The following is a 22,030-nucleotide window of genomic DNA, read 5'->3' as shown; positions in this document are numbered from 1 at the left end:
CTCACACGTAATTCCACAAACTGTCGCTCTAAATTTAATTATTAACGCATACACAAACATATATTAGCTGAAGCAACTTACAGCCTTATGTGAGACAAACCTTTATCCATGTCAGACCTCTGAGTGCTCCTGTGCGGAAGTCGGTAGTTGTATTTTTGGAAACGCTCGAGGTGTCAAAATGGAGACTCGATGACAAATTTGTGTAGTTGGCAGCCGTGCGTCACTTTCACTGTTAAAGGATTGCACAAAATAGGACATTTATCGAATTTTGGGTCCCTTCTTGTTGATAGGAGCAGCTATTGAAGCAGCAACAGCAGTGGCAACAACAGCATAGCCAGGCATCTCAGAGCCAGCTCTCCCCTCAATCCCAAGCACCGCAGGGTACTTCACCGGTTTCAACGCCTCAGCCAGGACCCGGACCTAAACAGGGAGGACCTCTGTATCAACCCAGCAATTTAGTTCGGCCACTTCCGATGAATTTTGACCCACGCTGGATGATGATGCCCTACATGGATCCTCGAATGATGCAGGGTCGCCCGCCTATGGACTTCTATTCCACAGGAATGCACCCGTCAGGTAAGAGAGTGTTTTTAATCCTTTCAAATACAGGTAGTCCCCGGGTTACGACATACTCGATTTGCGCGATTTCGACTTTATGATGCCGGAGTCTCGTTCGCATTTCGTTTGTTTTTATAAAGTCGCTTAAACAGTACGTTCTTGTACCTCACAGTATTTTATTTTTCACTTTACGTTATTAATATGACATGGTCTGTCCTCACTAAACGTGAAGTTGTTCAGCTTTACAGACAGCAATCAAGGCAATTGTCCTTTTTGAAGCTTTTTACTTCCTTTACGTTTAACAATTTGTCAAAGTGTAACACACATATGTACACTTCGGTTTAAAACAACATGCCTTTTAACAATACAACACTTGACACAAAACAATTGGTGTTCAAACGTTGATATCGATATATAAATTTAGTCGATTAAGTTACCGTAATTTTCGCACTATAAGGCGCTCTTGACTATAAGCTGCCACCCACTGTTCTCTTGGGACAGACAGCCAACCTCTGCTGCAACACCGTTGTCATCCAACATGCCTCCTTGTAAGCCTGTCGCAATATGCAATAATTCCATTTATCGCACGGTAAATAAAAAGGAAGGCGATAATTTTTCCGCTGCGATTTATCGCCTCGCGTGCACCTGACGTGCTGTTAAAAGTTCGGCTTCCTTGTTACCAACTACGCAAAATGCATTTTACTTCTGTTTTTAGTTTAGTGCAGTTTAAGTTTAGTAAAGGTGGAGAAAAAAAAAGAAAAGGTGACGCTTACCATTGAAATGAAGATATGAATGATAGCAAAATATAAGCATGGTGTGTGCATCCATGAACTGGGTCGTAGAATGCAGATCTCGGCCGGCGGTCCCCCTCCGTTGGCCAGTCTTTATAAGTTAAGGTGACAGTTCTTATTGTGGTAACATCGCCTAAGAAATTGCCAGCTTCGTCAGGTTTCAAATCATTTATTCCTTCAACTTGCTGAGTGTCCACTGCTGTTGACGCCAGGATCGAAACAAAGTAAAATAGCGCTCTCCTGCTCACAGTCAGCCCCGCGGTGCATTCAGGTACAGCAAAAAAAGTCCGCCACATTAGAAGCCGATTCGTTACATTATTACAGGTACTGTACTGTATTATTGTTATTATTGCTATTATTATATTATTGTTATTCTGATTTTTATTCATATATTATTTGTTTTGCTCTTTGTAATTTATTAATTTGTAATTTACTATTTGCAATAGTAACAGCAGTATTTATTTAGGATGTAGTGTGGGTTTTTGAGCTGTGGAACGAATTATTGGAATTATAATGTATTCTTATGAGAAAATCCTGCTCGACATACGACCATTTCGACTTACAAACAAGCTCCTGGAACGAATTAACTCCGCATGTAGAGGTACCACTGTATTACACATGGAACGCCATAGCAGAAGCTATGAGGGGAAACGTTTTCATTTGCCTAGATGCTTAAATTATTACGTAAGTGGAATTTTATTTTTCTTAAAAAACACATTTTATTTCTTCTGTGTTTCTGTGCAGTATTAATATTGTTGTCTTTGACTAAAAAGAGGCCTGGTCCATTGTTTTTAGTTGTGATTTCCTAAAAAGTATTTTTGAATTTAAGAGTAAACATTTATTGCGTTTAAATGGGTGTACATGATCTATTAATATATACTGTATTGTCACAGTGTTATTGTTTTGTTTTTGTTTTTTTTTTTTATATTGGGGGGGTGCAATAATATCGCATATCGCAATAATTTATGAAATAAATTATCGCACACTAAAATTTGTTATCGCGGCAGGCCTACCTCCTAGCATGCATTGCGGCGCTACAGATGTACATAACAATCCAAATTCATGTTCTGTGCTAATTATTTCTTCAGCTACTGTTCCGGTTGTTTCATTAATTGCTAGTTATGGCATTTGGTCACACTTTATTTGACAGTGGTGACATAAGACTGTCGTTGGACAATCATAACTATGACATGACGTCATGAGCATTAATGAATGCTTATAACAGATATCATTTAGTGTTATTCTGCAAATTATCTCACTTTTGAATGGATGAAAAAAGATCCAAGCTGGACATAAATGGAGTTAGTGACATAATTTGCCGGAAGACCTTTAATGACATAAGCATTCAGTAATGACTGTCTGATGACGCCGCTGTCAAAGTGTTGTCTATTAACCAAATAAATCAACAAATAAGGCGCACTGGACTATAAACAGCAGGATTTCAAATGAGGGGGGAAAAAGTAGCAGCTCTTAGTCCGAAAATTAAAGTAGCCTAATTTGCCTAACAAAAGTCCGCTAGCTGAAATGCTAGGAATGCTAACGTGCTTACGATTCTCATCGCAAATCGCGCACACATAACGCCACAAACTGTAGCTCTAAACTTAATTACACATGCATACACAAACATGTATTAGCTGAAACAACTAACTGCCTTATGTGGGCCAAACCAGAGCTCAGCTATCCTTTATCCATGTCAGACGTCTTGAGTCTGTTCCTCAGGTCATACAAGGCGACAGTCCAGCCAGACCCAATGCTGCAACCAGAGGGCAGTGTATCCTCCATCATTAAAAAAAAATACAGTACGTTTGGACTTTTTAGAGAGTTATTTTGATATTTAAGAGTATTTAAACGGTTAATTCTGACTAACGCGGAAATTCAGATTACGTCGCCAGCGTAGAAATTGAACTCGTTCGTAACCCAGGGATTTCCTGTATATGTTGAGATCATTCATTTCAAGCGTCTAATGTTTTTTGAATTGCTCAGGGCTTATTGGCCGTGAGCGGTCTGATTCAGGAGGATCTGGTTCAGACCCCTTTGATCGGCAACAGCAGCATCCAGGGCATCCTCACCGTGGTACTCCCCCTGTTGATCCTAAATTGGCCTGGGGGCCTGAAGTATTCCCTGGTGGAGCGGAAGGTTGTGGTATAAATCCTCCTCTCAGGCAGAGGCAGACTTCAGAAGAGGAGGATGTCACCAAAGGGCCCAGGTATGGAGACCCAGTGCAAGGATTTATTCGTCATTCAAATAGTTGATAAAATGTTTTGTTTTTCTGTAATTTTATGCTGTACTGCATCTGTATTCCCTAATGTTTGCTTTACTAAGTATGTTTTATTCATTTCTTAGGAGTGACACTCCTCCACATCGCTTAAGAGAGGCTGGATTGGGACCCATCAAGCAGCCCAACACAAGCTCCGGGCCGTCGAACCAGACGCCGCCTCCAGTTAATGCCCCGGGTGGAAGCCATCCCCCTCATCACTACATAAGTGGGCGCGGCAACTACAATAACTTTCCTGATCAAGGTGCAAGGATGCCAGCCCACCAGCAGCAACAGCAACAACAAAGAGGTAGTGAAAGAGGAAGCCACTCCCGTAACTTTACCCATCAGGACGAAGGCCAAAGCCGGGGTTCTCAGCCAGGCCAACTCTGGGGGGCTTCACATCCTCATTATGATCGCAATGGCCGCGCAGACGTCCCAAATGTAGAGGGCAACGCTCATCTCCACCACCATCACAACAACCACCACCCTCAGCAGCCTCACTACACTGTCCAATCCCATAGGCACGAGAATAGCCACGACAAGGTAGTCGAGGGCCCTCCGAAGAAGACTAATTCTTCTCCCCCGCTCCACCAGCCCTCCCTCTCATCCTCATGCTCCTCAACTTCCTCTTCTGCCTCGACCAGGGAAGATGGCAACGTCAAGGCCACTTTGCAGCATCCTCACAGGGAAGGTGAAGCTGGAGTTGGACAGAATCTTGGTGAAAGAGGCAGTATTGGCGGTCATGTTAAGCATGAAAAAACAGGCTCCGCATATGCACCACATGCTTCTATGGCCTCGAGCCCTCCTCCTGCTCAACATGGCAGTCACCCCCAGCCAGGGCATCATCCCCATCCAAGGTCAAACCAAAGAGGGGTGCGGGATCATAAAACAGAGACCCAATGGGGCCCTCGACCTGGCAGCACCAACACAGTTGGTGGGTCCTCTCATAGCAGGAGGAACAACAATGCAGGTAGCGGGAACAATTCCCGCGGTGCTGACGATACCACGCATGCTCCATCGGAGCATAAGCCCGCAAACCAGTCGGGAGGCAACAATCCCAACAAAAGGGCGGGTCCAATCAAGAAGCCACTGATGAAGGAGATGAAGAAAGAGGGTGAAGTTGATAGCGGAGGGAAATCCAGCCAAGGCTTTGTGAAAGATAAAGAGAAGGATGGTGGTCAATCGACGGCAACAAAGCAGGATGCCGCTACCACTCATAACACCTCCGCTCCGTCAGGGAAAGAAGAGCCTGCTGTAACGATAAAACCCCGAAACAGTGGAAAAGAACGGCCATTCGGAGGAGGTGGCGGTGGGTCAGGGAGAGCCCCTAAAGACGCAGACAATTCTTCAGGATTTTCAGCATCCCGGAGGGACAGAGACCGGTCTTTTGAAAGAAGAACCGGCAATTCCCATAATCATGGAGTCGCCAACAAAGTCACCAGAGGCAGTCGCGGGCGAGGTGGAGAGTTCTACGGCCGCGGTCGCGGTTACAGGGGTACCTACACGGCCAACGCTGGCCCTAGTGGTGCCGCCTGTGGCAGAATGGCCAGCAGGAGTGGCAGAGACTTTCGCACATCTGTCGCTGTTGGCCACCATCACGATCCGAAAGGCGAAGGCCCCGTTGGGAGGCATCCTCAGGATAGGTCCCATCACAACCCGGCTAGGGCAAGGAATCGGAGCGAAACACGCAGTGAGGGCTCAGAGTATGAAGAAATCCCCAAAAGGAGGAGGGAAAGAGGATCAGAGACGGGAAGCGAGAGTGGGGCGAGTGACCTCGGGCAATCGGACAAGGACGACACCCACAAACCCAACACCAAGAATGGCATCGATAATACCAACACGACTTCTAGTGGGATCAGTCACTCTGCGCCACCAAGGGGGACACAGGCTCGGGTGTTCACTCCGAGGGGCGTGCCGTCGAGGAGGGGCAGAGGTGGCGGTAGCGGAGGAGGAAATATCTTCAGGAATAGCGGCAATGTCGGAGGACCGGCCGGGGGACACAGGGGTGCAGCCTCTCACGGGGGTTCCTCGAGGCAGCCAAACTCTGCGCGAAGGCAGCAAGCCCCGTCGCATACCTCAGGGCACAAGGACTTGGGCAGGGGAGGGCCACCTTTAGAGAAGAAAGATAAGACAGCTGATGGAAATCAAACTCAAAGTCACGGACCCAACCTTCCTCAGAGCTCTTTGTTGGCCGCTACTCCTAACACTCAAGCGGCTACTGACAATGGAACTGTTTTGACCCAGCAAGCTTCAAGCAACCCCGCATCGATTCCCAGTGGGCCAAATTCAGTCCCTCCTCCAACTAACCGCGGGTTTCCTCCCGGCGGCTTCGAGCGACCCAAGCGTCGACGTCACATGCGGTCTCAACATCAGCAGGACAAGCCGCCTCGCTTCCGGAGGCTGAAAGAACGAGAGAATGCCGCTCGGATCAACGGTGGCGTGGGTGTCATCGGAGGGGGAAGGCCCTCCTCTCCTTCTGTAAATTCAATTCAGGACAGTAACGGGCCTACTGTCACGGCTACGCTAATCGGTAACGCCCAGAATGCCAACCATACCGCCACGCTTACGGCTACCAATAACAGTGGCGGCGGGCACCTCGGCAATGCGAACAGCCACCACCATCACCACTTCAGCCAGGGTGGACCCGCCCACCCCCAGCACCACCACAGCCACGGAGCCAAGTCCCCAGACTTCACCAACCAGAACTCGGACCAGGCCAACGAGGAGTGGGAGACTGCTTCCGAGAGCAGCGACTTCACCGAGTTCCGAGACAAAGAAGGCGGAGGGAAGTCGTATTCTTCTCACCACCACCACCACCATGTCGGAAAAGGAGGAAGCGGCGGCGGAGGGGGTGCCATCGAGCGAGAGATGGGAGGGAAAGAGCCCCAAGGTAATAAAAGAAGCTTTTCAAGCCAGCGTCCCGGCATGGAACGGCAAAACCGGAGGGTGAATGTCGGCGGAGGCAGAGGCCCTCGAGGTCCGCCCGGCGGCGCCGGCGGCGGGACAGGAAACGGAGGCGGCATCCGCGGAGAGAAGCGGGGCAACTGGCCCTCCCCGAAAAATAGGAAATGATCGAGTATTTCAAAACACTTCGGCTGAACTGCACTCACTTTCAACCCGATTCTTCCATTTTAATCCTGTTTTCAGTTTCATGTTTGCATCCCTTAAACATATGAGTGTCTTGTACAGTATATGGAGATGGTATTCTAAATTCACCCTTTTTGCATCCGTACGTTGTCGACCCTACTTTCTTTGTATAATTTTGTTTGGGTTTCGTCTTACTTTCCGTCGAGTTGTGCCCTCTTCACCTCGAAAAGTCTTGCCCCGGGTTGATATGACACGCTTGTAGTTTGGCAATGAAAACGCATTGTTTTAAAATAGGGGCGGGGGGATTCACACTGCTATACATACAAGCACAAAATGACATCTTTGAACATGTAGAACTTGTGTGGTCATGTGGATGTAAAATGATTGTGGGACTGAATTGGCAAAAAGAATCAATCGGGCAAACTTTTATATCCATATTCATGTGCGCGTGTATATTTCTACCACACTTTTGCCTTCGGTGGTGTACAGTTCTGAACGAATTCCCCTTACAAAGGGGAAAAGCGCAGCTTCAGCTGAACAAGAACAGTATCAGTGTATCATATTATGTTTTCGGGAGAGTTGTGTCAATTCAGTTGCAGCCACACGAGATGTTAAGTGTCTGTGTGTGTGTTTGCGTGTGCGTGCGTGTGGTTTTGTTTGTTCTTTTTTTTCTTTTTTTACAAAGTGGATGGTTAAACAGCCCGCAGTCTCTTATTTACTTTTCTTTGGCTCTCAGTTATGAACGTTTTCTGCAAAGTATGTAAAAACTGTGGTAGGACCCATGTACTACTGTTCCTCGTCACTAGTTTGTCTTTTTTATATCATTGTCCTGTTGTGTTGTTTTTTCCTCCTTTCACGCTTTCATGTATTACGGAGCCCCTAAAGGGACAGACAGAAATAAAATTTCTTTAAATCACCTGGTGCGCATCAGATTTTATGTGGTGCGGACTAAAGACTATCTGGCGCGTACCAGATAGTATGTGGTGAGAGCTAGAAACTATGGTATGCACCAGATACTATCTGGAGCTCACTAGAAACTTCGGTGCGCACTAGAAACTGGTGAGCACCTGATAGTATGTGGTGCGCACTAGAAACTATCTGGGGTGCAACAGGTAGTATGTGGTGTGACTACACACAATCTGGTGCTATCTAGAAAGTGGTGAGCCCCTGATAGTATGTGGTGCGCACTAGAAACTCTGGTGAGCACCTGATAGTATGTGGTGCGCACTAGAAACTATCTGGGGCGCACCAGGTAGTATGTGGTGCGCACTAGAAACTATCTGGGGCGCACCAGGTAGTGTGTGGTGCGCACTAGAAACTATCTGGGGTGCACCAGGTAGTATGTGGTGTGACTACACACTGGTGCGCACCAGATAGCATATGGTGCGCACTAGAAACTGGTGAGCATCTGATAGTATGTGGTGCGCACTAGAAACTGGTGAGCACCTGATAGTATGTGGTGCGCACTAGAAACTATCTGGGGTGCACCAGGTAGTATGTGGTGCTCACTAGAAACTATCTGGGGCGCACCAGGTAGTGTGTGGTGCGCACTAGAAACTATCTGGGGTGCACCAGGTAGTATGTGGTGTGACTACACACAATCTGGTGCGCACCAGATAGCATATGGTGCGCACTAGAAACTGGTGAGCACCTGATAGTATGTGGTGCGCACTAGAAACTGTGGTGAGCACCTGATAGTTTCTAGTGCGCACCACATACTATCTGGGGCGCACCAGGTAGTATGTGGTGCGCCCTGCAAATCTATCTGGTGTGCACCAGGTAGTATGTGGTGCGCACTAGAAACTCTGGTGCGCACCAGATAATATGTGGAGCTCACCAGGTAGTTGTGGTGTGCATTAGAAACTATGGTGTGCACCAGGAAAAATGTGGTGTGCACTAGAAACTATGTGTTGAGCCCCAGATAGTTTCTAGTGTGCACTACATACTATCTGGTACGCACCAGGTAGTGTTTGGTGCGTACTAGAAATTGTGGTGAGCATCAGATGGTATGCTGTGCGCACTAGAAACTGTGTTGAGCACCAGATAGTTTCTAGTGCGCACTCAAAACTATCTGGAGCACACCAGGTAGTATGTGGTCAGTACCTGGTAGTATGTGGTGCGCACCAAATGGTTTGTGGTGTGCACTCGAAACTTTGGTGCGCAACAGGTAGTATGTGGTGTGCACTACATAGCTTCTAGTGCACACCATATACTACCTGATGCGCACCAGACCACAGTTTCTAGTGCGCACAACAGACTACCTGGTGTGCACCAGATAGTTTCTAGTGCGCACCACATACTACCTGGTGCACACCATATTTTATAATGTGCACCACAACTACCACATAGTTTCTAGTGCGCACCAGGTAGTATGTGGTGCGCGCTAGAAACTGGTGCGCACCAGATGGTTTGAATTTATTTCATTTCTGTCAATGTCCCTTCACTCCGTACATGTCAACCTGGTTTGAAAATTCATTTGGATCGATCAGTCTTTATTTTGTTTTTAAGAAAATAAAGGCTTTTTCAGCCTCACCGTAGCATCCTTGTTACCTGCAGAACTTCTGCACACTGCAAAAATACTTTGGAAATTTGCGTTATTTGATTGATGGCTTTATTTCCCCATTTCTTTGAGCTTTCCATTTTCATACGGAAGCTTTCTCTTTAAAGTGGAATGTCTATTCTATCGAGGGGAAAGCCAGTTTAAAGAATGACTTTTCACAAATTGTTAGTTCAACTGTCATTGCGTTGGTAGGTAAACTTATGTTGTTAATAAGCACTCCTTGTAGTTAAAAACAAAAACAAAAAACTTGGTTGCTGTTTTTTTGTATTCTTTAGTAGAGCAAGTTATATGTGATGCAACAAGGACAGGTACTCTGTCTGGGCCCAGAGTACTAAGATAATAGGTCAAGTATTACATCTCCTCTGCTGTTGTGCATGCTGTGATGCACCCTATTGCTATTGGGACTTTTCACACAAACAAGGACTAACTGAGGAGGTTAACAGATCGTAAGAATTGAACAACCAGGTTGCATTTGTTTTGGAATTAATGGATTTGTAACACTTGTAGTCATGCAGTCAACAAACCTGCGCACAGTTGAGAGAAAAGATGAACTTCTCTGCATCAATTCACTGCTGTAAGTTGGGGTTTTGTTTGTTTACTGACAGTTTAACCGGGGATGTTTGAAGTAGGGCATTTGTGAGTGTGTTGCGCGACTGTGCTGTGTTTGGTGCGTGTGTTTTTTTTCTTTTCTTTCTGGTATCTACGTTGTAATGGGAATGGCAAGGACCAGAGGGTAACGAGAACGGCAAGCACTTTCTGCCTTTTTTTTTTTTTCGCCCACTTTCGATTGACCTAATGTTATCGAATCTGCTTTCAAAAAGAAAAATGACATATTAAGCTCTTTGCATACATACAGAACATTCGTCGAATAAGCAGAGAAAAGAATCTTTTTTTTCGTTGTTGTATAGTTTAACACAATACATACTGAAGCAGGCAAGTGATGTATCTTTACTTCAAGCATGAATACACAGCTTGCCTTGTCCGTCACTGGTTTCCGCATCGCTAGCTGTACTATTCAGACCGGCTCAAAGAGTCCCCCATCCCTCCTCGACTCTTTGATATCGATGTGCACATTATTGTATGTACCCATGCTAAAAGAAAAAAGTCGTGTATTGAAAGTACTCCAAAGGATTGTACTGTTTCCAGCATTACCAAGGTACCTGGAGTGGTCCATTAGGTTGTTTTAGCATTTATGGTTTTATTAATGGAGCCGTAATATATGCACATGTATGTATATTGGTATGTATCTTTAAGTTTTGTCGACCCCAACTTACATTCCCACCAACAAATGTTGCCATTTTTAGTTCAAGGGAGCAATGTACAAGCAGAGAAGTGTCTTATTATAATAAAAGTTATACAGAGAAGGCAAAGTCAAATAAACTACTTTTGATTGAATGGAAAAATGGAGTTGTCTCATTATTAATATAATATTGACGGGGCGCGGGGCCAATTAATAGGGGGCCTGCATTGTTGCCGTGGCTGTCAGAGGTTTTTTTTCCGTTGAAAATCATTGTGAAAAAAATGCTGAAATCCATTAATTCTTTATAGATATGGACGTGAAATGGTCTCGGTTCTTGGTTAAAAGCAAAAAACCGTGCAGTTAGCATTTATTTTACGTAAATATTGCGAACTATGATGATAGTAAGCAAAAGTAGCTGCCGACTTATGAAAATGAACTTTTCTGTCGAAAATTCTTGTGAATAAAAGCTTAAATCACTGAATTCTTTATAGATATGGACGTAAAATGGTCTCGATTCATGGTGAAAAGCAAAAAAAACGTGCAGTTAGCATTTATTTTACGTAAATATTGCGAACTATGATGATAGTAAGCAAAAGTAGCTGCGGACTTATGAAAACCGCTTTTTCCGTTGAAAATTCTTGTGAATAAATGCTTAAATCCATGAATTCTTTATAGATATGGACGAAAAATGGTCTCGATTCATGGTGAAAAGCAAAAAAAAAAAACGTGCAGTTAGCATTTATTTTACGTAAATATTGGGGTCCCCAAACTTTTTCCTGTGAGGGCCACATAACTTTTCCCTTCTCCGATGAGGGGCCGGGATCAGTTAGTAACAGAAAAAGTGTGACGATTGCAGGAGTGCCGAAATGTAAAAAAATATTGTTTTTCAGAAAGCCACAATCAAATAACCCTTTCTGGATTCTTCACGGAACAAAAGTAAATAACATAAAAATTAAAACAATAATAAATAAAAATAACACTATTAATTAAATAGATAATAACCAAATAACCCTCTCTGAGTTATTCATAGAAAACGGCCAGGAAATAAATAACACTATTGAGAAAAAAAAAAAATTCAAAATGCTCTCTGGTATTGTTTAGGGGGCCGGACCAAATGTGGAGGCGGGCCGTATCCGGCCCGCGGTCGTAGTTTGGGGACCACTGTTTTCGGGGTTTAATTTTTTTTTTTTTTTTTAATCCCCTTTCTATTCAAAAAGTTTCTTGCCCCAGAAAACAGAGATTTTAAGCTCTCCAATGACGTATCACACACGCATATAGGACAATTTTGAAGTTGGCCAAATTGGGGGTCTCAGAACAGAACTTCCAAGTCACCTGAGTGTTTCCCGCCACATATATATATTTTTTAACAAGACATTTAATGTTATCATTTGCGCACAAAGCCACGACCAAACTTAACAGTGACGTGTGACAAAAACTCAATGATGTGGTATGACGGTGTCATAAATGTCGTTAGTTCGTAACAGCTCTTATTTCAAGAATACGTGCAGAAAGTATGTAAACACTGTACTGTAGTTTTAGCTATTTGTAGTACTAAAACTCGCCATCATGTGGCAGCAGTTCGCGTTTTACGCCGGAAGTAGAGGAAGAACCTCGTAAGCTAGTACTAGTGGTGTCCATTTTATTTACGCCCGAAAGCTCGCTACATTGTTTTGAGCTGTCGCATTTTTCCACCGCATTCATAAGTACAAAACTGGGTAAGCTCAAGTAAATTGTCATATCACATTAAATATGAAAATAAACTCACTCACGTGAACGAAATTGACTAAATCTCTTAACGACAACTATACTGTACGCCATATTGATTTAGCCGCAGTTGCTTGTTCACGTTAGCATGACTAGCTTGCGTTAGCTGTAAAAAGAAAACAATGAATTATTGTTGAGTAGAACTACATTATAAATCCAAGATCGAACGCTGAAATCAACTTTCTCTGGACCTTATGTGTGTATGTTGTTGTCATTTGTGTTATTTTTAGCTGAAATAGCTGCAACCCGGTGATTAGCCTTGAATTCAGTGCTTGGCTGGTCAGCATTCCAGAAGCACACTTATTTTCTGGTTAAACCGCACCAGGATAACTATGAATACATTATGAATATTAACGCTTACAATCCTAGGTCTTCGGAGATGAGCAGTTCCGAGGAAGTGTCATGGATCTCCTGGTTCTGTGGACTAAGGGGGAATGAATTTTTCTGCGAGGTAAGATTCTTCTACCTAATATATCTCCTTTAACAGCACTAACAAGTAAACAATCTTGAATAAGATACACCTAAATGTATTTTACTGAATGTGTCAGTCAGTCCAAAAATGTGCTTCCACAAGTATAATAAATCAGTGAATAAACTTCATTTTTCACTTGAAGCTCGTTACTAAAGTAATAATGATGCTGGTCCCCCCAAAAAATAGTTGCAGTGCTGCAATCACGTGCTTTATTTGTAATTTTTGGATTCTGAATCCGAATCTGACTCAAGCTTTTTTCTGTTAACGGTTCTTCACTTAAAACCAACAAGTTGTATGTTAGTTAGTTTTGTTGAAGAAGGTACCGGTAATCGTGAGCATGCAGAGTAAAATGCCATTCTGTGTGAAAGATTCAGTCGTTCCTTGAAGACATTTTAATCTGTAATCAAATATATCTTCGCTCCAACTGGTAATGTTTATTCCTGTATTACAAGCAACAGGAAGAAACCACTGTGTACATAATGTGTTCTATGTCTCAGTTTGCTTCCAACCAAATAATCAGTGTGTGCATTTGACTGATAGGTGGATGAAGACTATATCCAGGACAAGTTCAATTTGACAGGCCTCAATGAACAAGTTCCCCACTACCGCCAGGCTCTAGATATGATTCTGGACCTTGAACCAGGTATGTACAATTTTTCAATTCTTACTCTATTTTTTACTTTATTTTTTTTTTTTTTTCACTCTGGTGAATATTGTTAGGTGAAATGAGCAGTAAGGTTCATCTTTGCTTCTAAATACACACCTAACCACTTTAAATGAAACTTTCATAAAACTAATTATAACTGAACAAAAAAAAACCTGAAATATTCTCATAATAAATGGAGTCCTTTAGGTGAGCCTAAACCAGGGATCGGCAACCCAAAATATTGAAAGAGCCATATTAGGCCAAAAAAATAACAACTATGTCTGGAGCCGCAAAAAAATTAAAAGCCTCAAAGTGCCTACGACAGGATAAAAAAAGTCTTAAACAGCATTATTATGTGAATTAAAAACATTTTTTTGAGACGATTCGACTATATGGAAGAATTTGGCAATGAGCAGATGATGAGAAATTAGTCTTTTAATCTGCCGTTTAGCCACGCTTACCATTATAGGGCTCTAGCGTCCCCAACAGGTGGATGACGTCAGCGGGAGACTGGGCTCATCGTTTTTACTATTCAACCCATTGAGGGGGAATTATTCAGAACGAGGAAAACGCGACGAAGAGCGCCGCAAAATGTCATTGTATCTGTCTCTCTACTCCAATGTTTTTTACAGGATATTCTTTTTAAGCCCTTTTCCCCAATTGCTAAATAAATGGTCATGAGAAATTAGTCTTGTGCTTAATGGAATGTCAAATATTCAAAATGTATTTATTCAGTACGACATGGCAAAATTACTCCATAATGGTCAAAAGTGTCGACTTCTTGCACCTCCTGAACGCTATTTTTTGCCGCTGGAGTTAGTCTGGCTTTTGTCATTTCCCTGCCCCGCTTCAGGGAGCGTAAACAATTCAGGATGCGTGACAGCTAGCTGACATGCTAACACGAAACGAGCGGCGTATCAAAGTCTTATTCTCGCCTTTTGAAGCAAAAAATGACACAAAACTACGTTACAGAAAATAATGAACTTTATCACAATATGCTATTTTTTTTAGAAGTACCTGTATATTAGGCTTTCTACGGGTATCCACAATTCTCATTTACTGCTTTTTAATGCTTCTTTTAACTAATTTAATGCCCATGACCACTTTGAGATAGTTTCTGATACACAAATTGTAAGTTGTCGGATAATAACTTTATAACCGATATCCCGATATTGTCCAACTCCAAAAATTTGATACCGGTATCACACCGATACAGATATATTCGGTCGTGGAAATTTGTATTGTGATTCCCCACTGGATACTTTAATAATGATAAATGTAACAACTTAAAGGTTTTCAAATAAACATTATGTGAAAAATAAGAGAACTACTTCAAATGAGGTTTTGGGGGGAAAACTGCCTCTATTGCACCACTATATTTACTGTGAAATCAAAATAGTGCAAACATCATTTTTTTGGAGCAAGTGCAAAGTCCCAATAAGCACTGCCATATACCCTAGGGCTGCAGCCATCGATTCTTTTAGTAGTCGATTAATCTATCAACTAGTTAGTTCAAGTAATCGACTCACTGGATTAGGCACATTTAATGAATTTTAGGAGATGTGAAACAAAGGATTGCTAAGATTGTACTTTCAAAAGAGCATTAAATGCGAAAATAAGATTCTCGTGTTTTTCTTCAAACGACGCAGAATTGCACTTTCTTTTAAAAAATAATTAAAATAGCTGAGCTTAGCCTCAAATGCAAAAAAAATAAATGAGGATCGAAGTACAAAAAAGAACAACTGGCTAACGTGCACAGCAAAAGTCTGCTAGCTTAAATGCTTTAAAATGGTAGCGTTTTTTTTTTTTTTTTTTTTTTTTTACAATGCTTTAAACAAATGATTCAAACACATCTTCCAACAACAACAACAAAAAATGGCTAAATATACATATAAACTAAATTACAAATGTATAAAAAACATTAGCTCAAACAAAAACTTACCTTATGTTGGTCTTAACAGGAAGCAGCTAGGTTCAGCAATGTTAAAATTAGGGCTGCAGCTATCAAATATTTTAGTAATCGAGTAATCGACTGAAAATTCTATCGATTAATCGAGTAATCGGATAAAACAAATATATTTTTAGGTGAAGAGCAATTATAAATATACATGAGAAAACAAGATATTTCATTTAATCTTGAACCATTTTCAGTCAATCAATGTCTTTATTTTTGATGTATATTGTTGAAAACAGCCAACAATTGCATCTCAGATGTAACTAGAATTAAAAAAAAGACTACCGGTAATTCACTGCTTTCACTCAAAAAACCTTTAGATCTTATTTTTAAAAAAGTGTGTATATATGTGTGTGTGTATATATATATATATATATATATATATATATATATATATATATACACCTAAAAATGCCTTTACGCTTGATAACACACATCACTTAAAAGTTAGGATTTTTTTCAATTGAATTTCTATTTGTGTCAAGCCATTTTTAAGTTCTAGTTAAGTTTTAAGTTAGTCTAAACTGTAAGTCCTGATAGGATTTTGAGTTTTTTGCAGTGTTCAAAATAAATGTATGATACAGGCTGTATTGGAGCACATTAGGGACTAGTGCTACTCAGGGTTTTATCCAGCAATGACTACTGAGCTAAAATTGATAGTTAGCATTATTGAGTTTTTATTTGACACCCTCATCACTCCACAACGCTATGTTGTGTTAAAGCCTATATGTAAGACACGTTAGCCACGCATCGAAAGTGGTCTTAATTAATAGAAACCTAGCCCTCCGCTGGGCTAACGTTACGTGAGCTAGCAGTGACAGTAACATTAATCTTATTTATTAGCGCTTAGCGCTCTTTATTAACGCTTAGTGCTCTACTGCTTTAAGATGGCGGCTGTTTGCTAATTCTGCCCAGGCGCGGCCTAGTCTGTCATTTGGCATCTAGTTCAACATACATGTGATCTCTATGAGACTCATCAGACGCTACTTGCCACTAACGTAGCATGTGCGGGCTAGTATTTAGCAACGTCGGCGTCGTTTGTAGCGGCTGTCGGCTGCAGTAAGTTTTTTTTTTTTTTTGCTTCTTCCTCTACGCACGTGACATCAGCGCGTTGTCCCGCATTAAAAGTAGTCTGAGCAAAATGTGATGCTCAGAGCTGTCAAAATAAACGATTACTCGAGGTGAATAAAATTACTCGGATTAGTTTTTAAACTCGAGTTGCTCGAGTATTCGTTTCAGCTCCAGTTAAAATAGTTAGATCATATTCACTGTTTACAGTAGAGGGCAGTGTATGCACCCAAATTAATAAAACTAAATGCAAGCACTTTCAAAACAAACTATTACAACCCCACTCTAATGAAGCGACTCCTCGAAGCAGCAAAATTTGACTCGAAATCAAATTATTCAAGTTAATCGATTAATTGTTGCAGCAGTCAAATCGATATATCGTTTTAAATAGGTGTCAATTGAGGTGGGAATCTTTGGGCACCTAACAATTCGATTACAATTACGATTCAGAGACTCCGATTCGATTATAAATCGATTATTGATGCCCCCCTCCCCCCATTTTTTTTTTTTTTTTTAAATGTTTTGTATATTTGTTCCAAAATTGTTCAAAAATCCTCTCAGGCTAAATAAACCAAACTACTATTTTAGTATGTAGACCAGTTAAAAACAGTAAATAAAATACTCAAGTCCCCCATTCTGTATCAGCAGCTTTAAACTACATTCAATTAATTTAATGTTGTGAATCAACCGTTAAAGTTGTTAAAATTGCGACCGTTATTCCATAATTTCCCTCATGTCTACTTTCGACATGTGAAAGTTTTAAAACTGTTTCATCATTTAAAGATAGATTCAAGTCAAGATTTTGCCGATTTAGGGGTATTTTAGATGAAAAGTAATTAGGTTCTCTACAACAGAGCCTTCTAGAGAAGCTTCTGTCATTTCACATCTAGTCTAGATATATGTGATATCTACCATAGCCGTATGTTGCCGAGTCTTTGTAGCAACTAGCAACTGGACGCTGTTTGTAGCGGCTGACGGCCGCAGTCAGGTATTATTTTTTTGTTTTTTACCTAGCGGCATTAGCTGCACATGATATTTACTCTCGGTCCGTTCCTCATTGCGTCCCGAAGACCACGCTGACTGCGTTTTATTTACACTTTACTTGGTATAATTCAATAATCGGAATTTGGATGTTTGTGAATCGTTCTCGAATCTTCCACGGCCGAATCGCGAATAATCAAAGAATCGGAAATTTTGCACATCTCTAGTTGTCAATGTTTTGAAACCAAAAAAAGGAACCAACAGCTGTTAGCAAAATCTTCCATTTGAAAAGTCTACGTTAGCTCACTGGCTCCCATTGACAGTGCTAGATTTGACAATTTATCAGTGCATGGCATTGGCTGCTAATGATGTTCATAGACATCCAATCTGTTTGAAACGGATTGGATGCTTACTAGTGATAAACTCACGGCAGAAGGATGAAAAGAGCTTGTTTTTCTGTAGTATTAGTTGTTTTGTTGATATCCTAGAATGATTACCTGACCCACAAATTGGTAATTTATGTCTCGTCACATCCCGTGGTCGTTATCGTGAACCTTATCGTGAGGTACCCAGAGGTTCCCACGCCTGTGAGTATGAACAAAAGTATTTTTGTTCTAACTTTGAATGTGTTTGCAGATGAAGAGCTGGAGGACAATCCCAACCAAAGCGACCTGATCGAGCAGGCGGCCGAGATGCTGTACGGCCTCATCCACGCACGCTACATCCTCACCAACCGAGGCATCGCTCAGATGGTCAGTCTCGACCAGTTCGGCGGAATCCGACACGGCCGCCACACCTTCTCATTGAGATTTTAAAAGCATCCGAGTAAAGAGGAAGCCATAAATGCATTCTGATAATGGCTTTCATAAGAAGTTTGCATGTAAAGCGATTAATGTCTGTAAACTTTCCGCTCTTTTTGAAATGTGATAGCCTTATAATTCCATCGCGCTTGCCGATTTTGTTGCTCTTTCTTATCTAATTTCCGTCTTTTGTTTTAGCTGGAGAAGTATCAGCAGGGAGACTTTGGCTACTGTCCTCGCGTCTATTGTGAGAATCAGACTATGCTTCCCATAGGTGAGCAAACAAAAAAATATTGCTTATAACTGGGGTTGAATGTAATTGTGAACTGCCATCTAAAAGGATTTTATTAGGTCAATGTGGGAGAGAACAATCTTGCCCCAAGGCGATTGGACAAAAGTTGTTCATAGCACTGTGATATGTAGAACGGATCGGGTTAAATTTCTACTTTTCATTGTCAGGCCTGTCAGACATCCCAGGAGAGGCCATGGTGAAGCTCTACTGTCCTAAATGCATGGACGTCTACACACCCAAGTCCTCCAGGCACCACCACACAGACGGTGCCTACTTTGGCACCGGCTTCCCTCACATGCTGTTCATGGTTCACCCTGAAAACCGGCCCAAGAGACCCGCCAATCAGTTTGTCCCGAGGTTAGTGCTCCAGCTTAACTCACTCAGTGCCAGCCCAGGTCACAGAGTGTCTTGTGGCAGTTGGCAAAAGAGGGAAATTGATCTTGAAAACGATTATTGACGGTAATAGTCGTGCAATCTATTTCAACTGGGAGAGGCTGGAGATTGCTTATTACAGGACATACTTTTTTGAATTTGTGTTCATTCTTCTATTTAAAAAAATATAAACATTTATATTTCTTATTACTCATGGCTTTTTAAAAACATTTCTGTTGAAATTAGGGTTGTTTTGTTTTTACGTATTAAAATTGAGTAAATTGTTGTTGTTTTTTCCCACCAAAATAGATCCTCCAATGAATTCATTAATTTAATTTTAGTTTTATGTATTACGCTTTAAATTGATTTGTTTTCCAAAATAGATCCTTCAATTCTTTAATTAATTTTTTTTTTTTTTGAGGTATTACTGTTTAAATGTTTTTTATTTATTTTTACAAAATAGATCATTGAATTGATTCATTAATTTTTTTAAATGTTTTTTTTATTTATATATTACTATTTATATGATTGCTTTTTTCCCTCCAAAATAAGTTCTTCAATGAATTCATTAATTCATTTCAATTGTTTTTTATGTATAACTTTTTAAATAATTTATTTCCCCCCAAAACTAAACCCTTTAATTAATTAATTTACATATTTTTTCACCAAAATAGATCCTTGACTTTTTTCTTTTAATCAATAAGTTTTTTTTTACATATTTGTAATTAAATTATTGCTTTTTTCTCTTTCAAAATAAATTCTTCAATTAAGTCATTATTTATTATTATTACTTCTATTATTATTTTTAGGTATTACGATTTGATTTTTTTTTTTCAAGATATTATTACTATTATTAATATTTGTAGGTATAAATTTTTTTTTCAAAATAGATCCTTGAATTAATTCATTAAATTTTATAAAATGTATGGCGTTTTTTTTAAGCACATTACTATATTTAAAAAATGCTTTTTTCCTCTCGAAAAGAAATCCTTCATTTAATTAATTAATTAAAAAAACATTTATGTTTAACTTTTTAAATAATTGATTTTTCCCCAAAGTAAATCCTTCAATTAATTAAAAAAAAAAACATTACTATTTTAATGGTTTATTTTTCCCCAAGATAAATACTTCAGTTAATTCATTAATTTATTAAAAAAAAAAAAAAAAAATTTTTTTGTTAGCGTTTTTTTCACCCAAAATAGATCCTTAAATTAATTACTTAAAATTATTAATACTTTTTTAAATGCTCAATTAAAAATACATGCAGGCAACACTAACGCTACAATTGGATGTCAAAAGGTGGCCACCAAATATTACACCGTGGGCCATAACTGGCCCCTGTGTTGCAAGTTTAAGACCCCTATCCTATATGAATGTAATAAAAAAACATTTAGGACAATTTAAAATCACAATTCATGCATGTAAGAGTTCATCTTAACTCATTGGCTGCCATTAACAGCGATAAACGTCCAATTGTTTATTCGCTGCCAGCCCCTCCTAGTTCAAACAGATTGAACGTCTACTCGAGCAAAACTCATTTAATTTTTTTTTAAAAAAATAGCACAATTGGACATCTATCATCGTCAGTGGCGCTGAAAGAGTGTTGATAAATGTTGTTTAATAAATCATCTAAAGAAAGTAAATCTAAATAACAGGTGGAGGGCGTGCACTTAATGTTTCTCGCTGGCTCGACATCCAAACGGTGTAGCCTGGCGACGTCAAACATTGAACCGAGGCCACGCCCCCTCCCTAAGAGAAAATACAATGACCCCATCAATTTCCGCCTGAATGTTTTTGTCGCGTCTCGTCAGGTTTGTTTGAAGCTATAAAAAAAAAACAAAAAAAACATCTCGCTCAGTAAAGGAGCCGAAATTCAAGGATGTTTGTCACCTTCCCGCTCCAGGCTTTACGGGTTCAAGATCCACCCGATGGCCTACCAGCTGCAGCTGCAAGCCGCCTCCAGCTTCAAGAGCCCCGTCAAGGCCATCCGCTAGCGAGAAAGGCAAGACGACGACAACAAGGCGAGGGGTCATCTGTGTTTTTACAACAACAACAACACAAATGATCCCTCCCCACCTATGAAGACTGTATTATTTTGGGGTTAGATTAGAGCAAATGAAAGCAACATGTTATAATAATAATAATATTGATGATTGGGAGGGTGAGCGAGATATCAATGCACAGCCATAGTCATCATTACATAAATGTTTACCCTCCCTCTGTCGTGAACGCACTATATACATTCACAAACAGTGGTGTCAAAAGTACTGAAACATCCAACGGGGACACGCGTACGTAAAGTTTCCCATTATCCCCGACTTTTTGTGAATTGAGTATATTTTCATAAGCGCCGCACACCCCATTTTACCAAAAACACGTGAGTCCCTAATGAACGTGACTGCCAGCAATTTAAGAGTAAAATACAGTCAGTGATTTATTTTTGATCTGTATTGCTGGTTCGTACAAATGTTTGCCGTATTGGTGTCGTATAGAGGACGATAAAGAATTGTGTGCTGCTACTGTTTAGGGAGGACATCCTAGAAAGCAAGCTAGCCGCCCGTAAATGTTTTGTTTGACATCGTCGGTCGCAGTAGGCCCTAAATCTCCCATCCTGTCGTTCATATTTATCTGCTTACAGCACTGAATTCCCCAACTCATGTTTTGAGGTATAGCAACAGCCGAGACCAGCAGCTGCCATTTTTGTTTTCTTTCCGAAACGGGCGCCAAACCTGTTGAGTTTTGGAGATTTTCAGGTTTCGCTACACAAGTGAATCTGTATTTATGATCCACAGTTTCTCCTGTTTTCTCTGTGCTACTTTGGAAGTGTGAGCCAGATTCAGAAATCTCAATAAAGATTGACATTTTTTTTCGTACTTTTTTGCTCGTTTGTATACTTTCAGGGGCGGATTCAACAGGGTGGCACAGGGTGGTAACAGCCACCCGAAAAAACAGGTTTGCCACTGTATCCCTAATGGAAGTAGTATCCCCGTTGTTGACAGCAGCTTATTGTTGCTCAAATCTACTTAACGTTTTCACGTGTTTAATTATAGTTGGGCAAAAAAGTATTTCGTCAACCACCAGTTGTGCAAGTTTTACTTGAAAAGATTAGACAGGTCTGTAATTGTCAACATGGGTAAACCTCAACCATGAGAGACAGAATGTGGGGGAAAAAAAACAGAAAATCACAT

At 40.9% G+C, this 22,030-nt stretch overlaps 2 protein-coding genes across 4 annotated transcripts in view; both read left to right on the top strand.

The window, feature by feature from the left end:
* The window catches only part of prrc2a (proline-rich coiled-coil 2A), a 36,191-nt gene extending 25,514 nt beyond the window's left edge, over nt 1–10,677 (top strand). For all 3 annotated transcript variants that reach the window (XM_057827841.1, XM_057827842.1, XM_057827840.1), the window contains exons 14-16: nt 291–576; nt 3,333–3,555; nt 3,693–10,677. In XM_057827841.1, coding sequence (XP_057683824.1) covers nt 291–576; nt 3,333–3,555; nt 3,693–6,678 — 3,495 coding nt within the window. In that variant the 3' untranslated portion in view covers nt 6,679–10,677. The remainder of the gene's footprint in view (nt 1–290; nt 577–3,332; nt 3,556–3,692) is intronic.
* A 1,378-nt stretch (nt 10,678–12,055) lies between these two features.
* Nucleotides 12,056–21,715, top strand: csnk2b (casein kinase 2, beta polypeptide). Its single transcript, XM_057828081.1, has 7 exons — nt 12,056–12,208; nt 12,627–12,708; nt 13,270–13,372; nt 18,015–18,130; nt 18,377–18,452; nt 18,638–18,827; nt 20,746–21,715. The coding sequence occupies exons 2-7, from the start codon at nt 12,637–12,639 to the stop codon at nt 20,834–20,836; spliced, it is 648 nt and encodes a 215-aa protein (XP_057684064.1). The 5' UTR covers nt 12,056–12,208; nt 12,627–12,636; the 3' UTR covers nt 20,837–21,715.
* Nucleotides 21,716–22,030: the final 315 nt, after the last annotated feature.

Source organism: Corythoichthys intestinalis, chromosome 22, assembly GCF_030265065.1.
Source record: "Corythoichthys intestinalis isolate RoL2023-P3 chromosome 22, ASM3026506v1, whole genome shotgun sequence".
NCBI lineage: Eukaryota > Metazoa > Chordata > Actinopteri > Syngnathiformes > Syngnathidae > Corythoichthys > Corythoichthys intestinalis.
Note: the sequence above shows the minus strand (reverse complement) of the source record. Positions and strands in the feature narration are given on the sequence as shown.

Coding starts and splice junctions, on each gene's coding strand:
- csnk2b (XM_057828081.1), top strand. CDS start 12,637: ATGAGCAGTTCCGAGGAAGTGTCATGGATCTCCTGGTTCTGTGGACTA. Junction 12,709..13,269: donor GGAATGAATTTTTCTGCGAG/GTAAGATTCTTC, acceptor TTTGACTGATAG/GTGGATGAAGACTATATCCA. Junction 18,453..18,637: donor TCAGACTATGCTTCCCATAG/GTGAGCAAACAA, acceptor TTTCATTGTCAG/GCCTGTCAGACATCCCAGGA.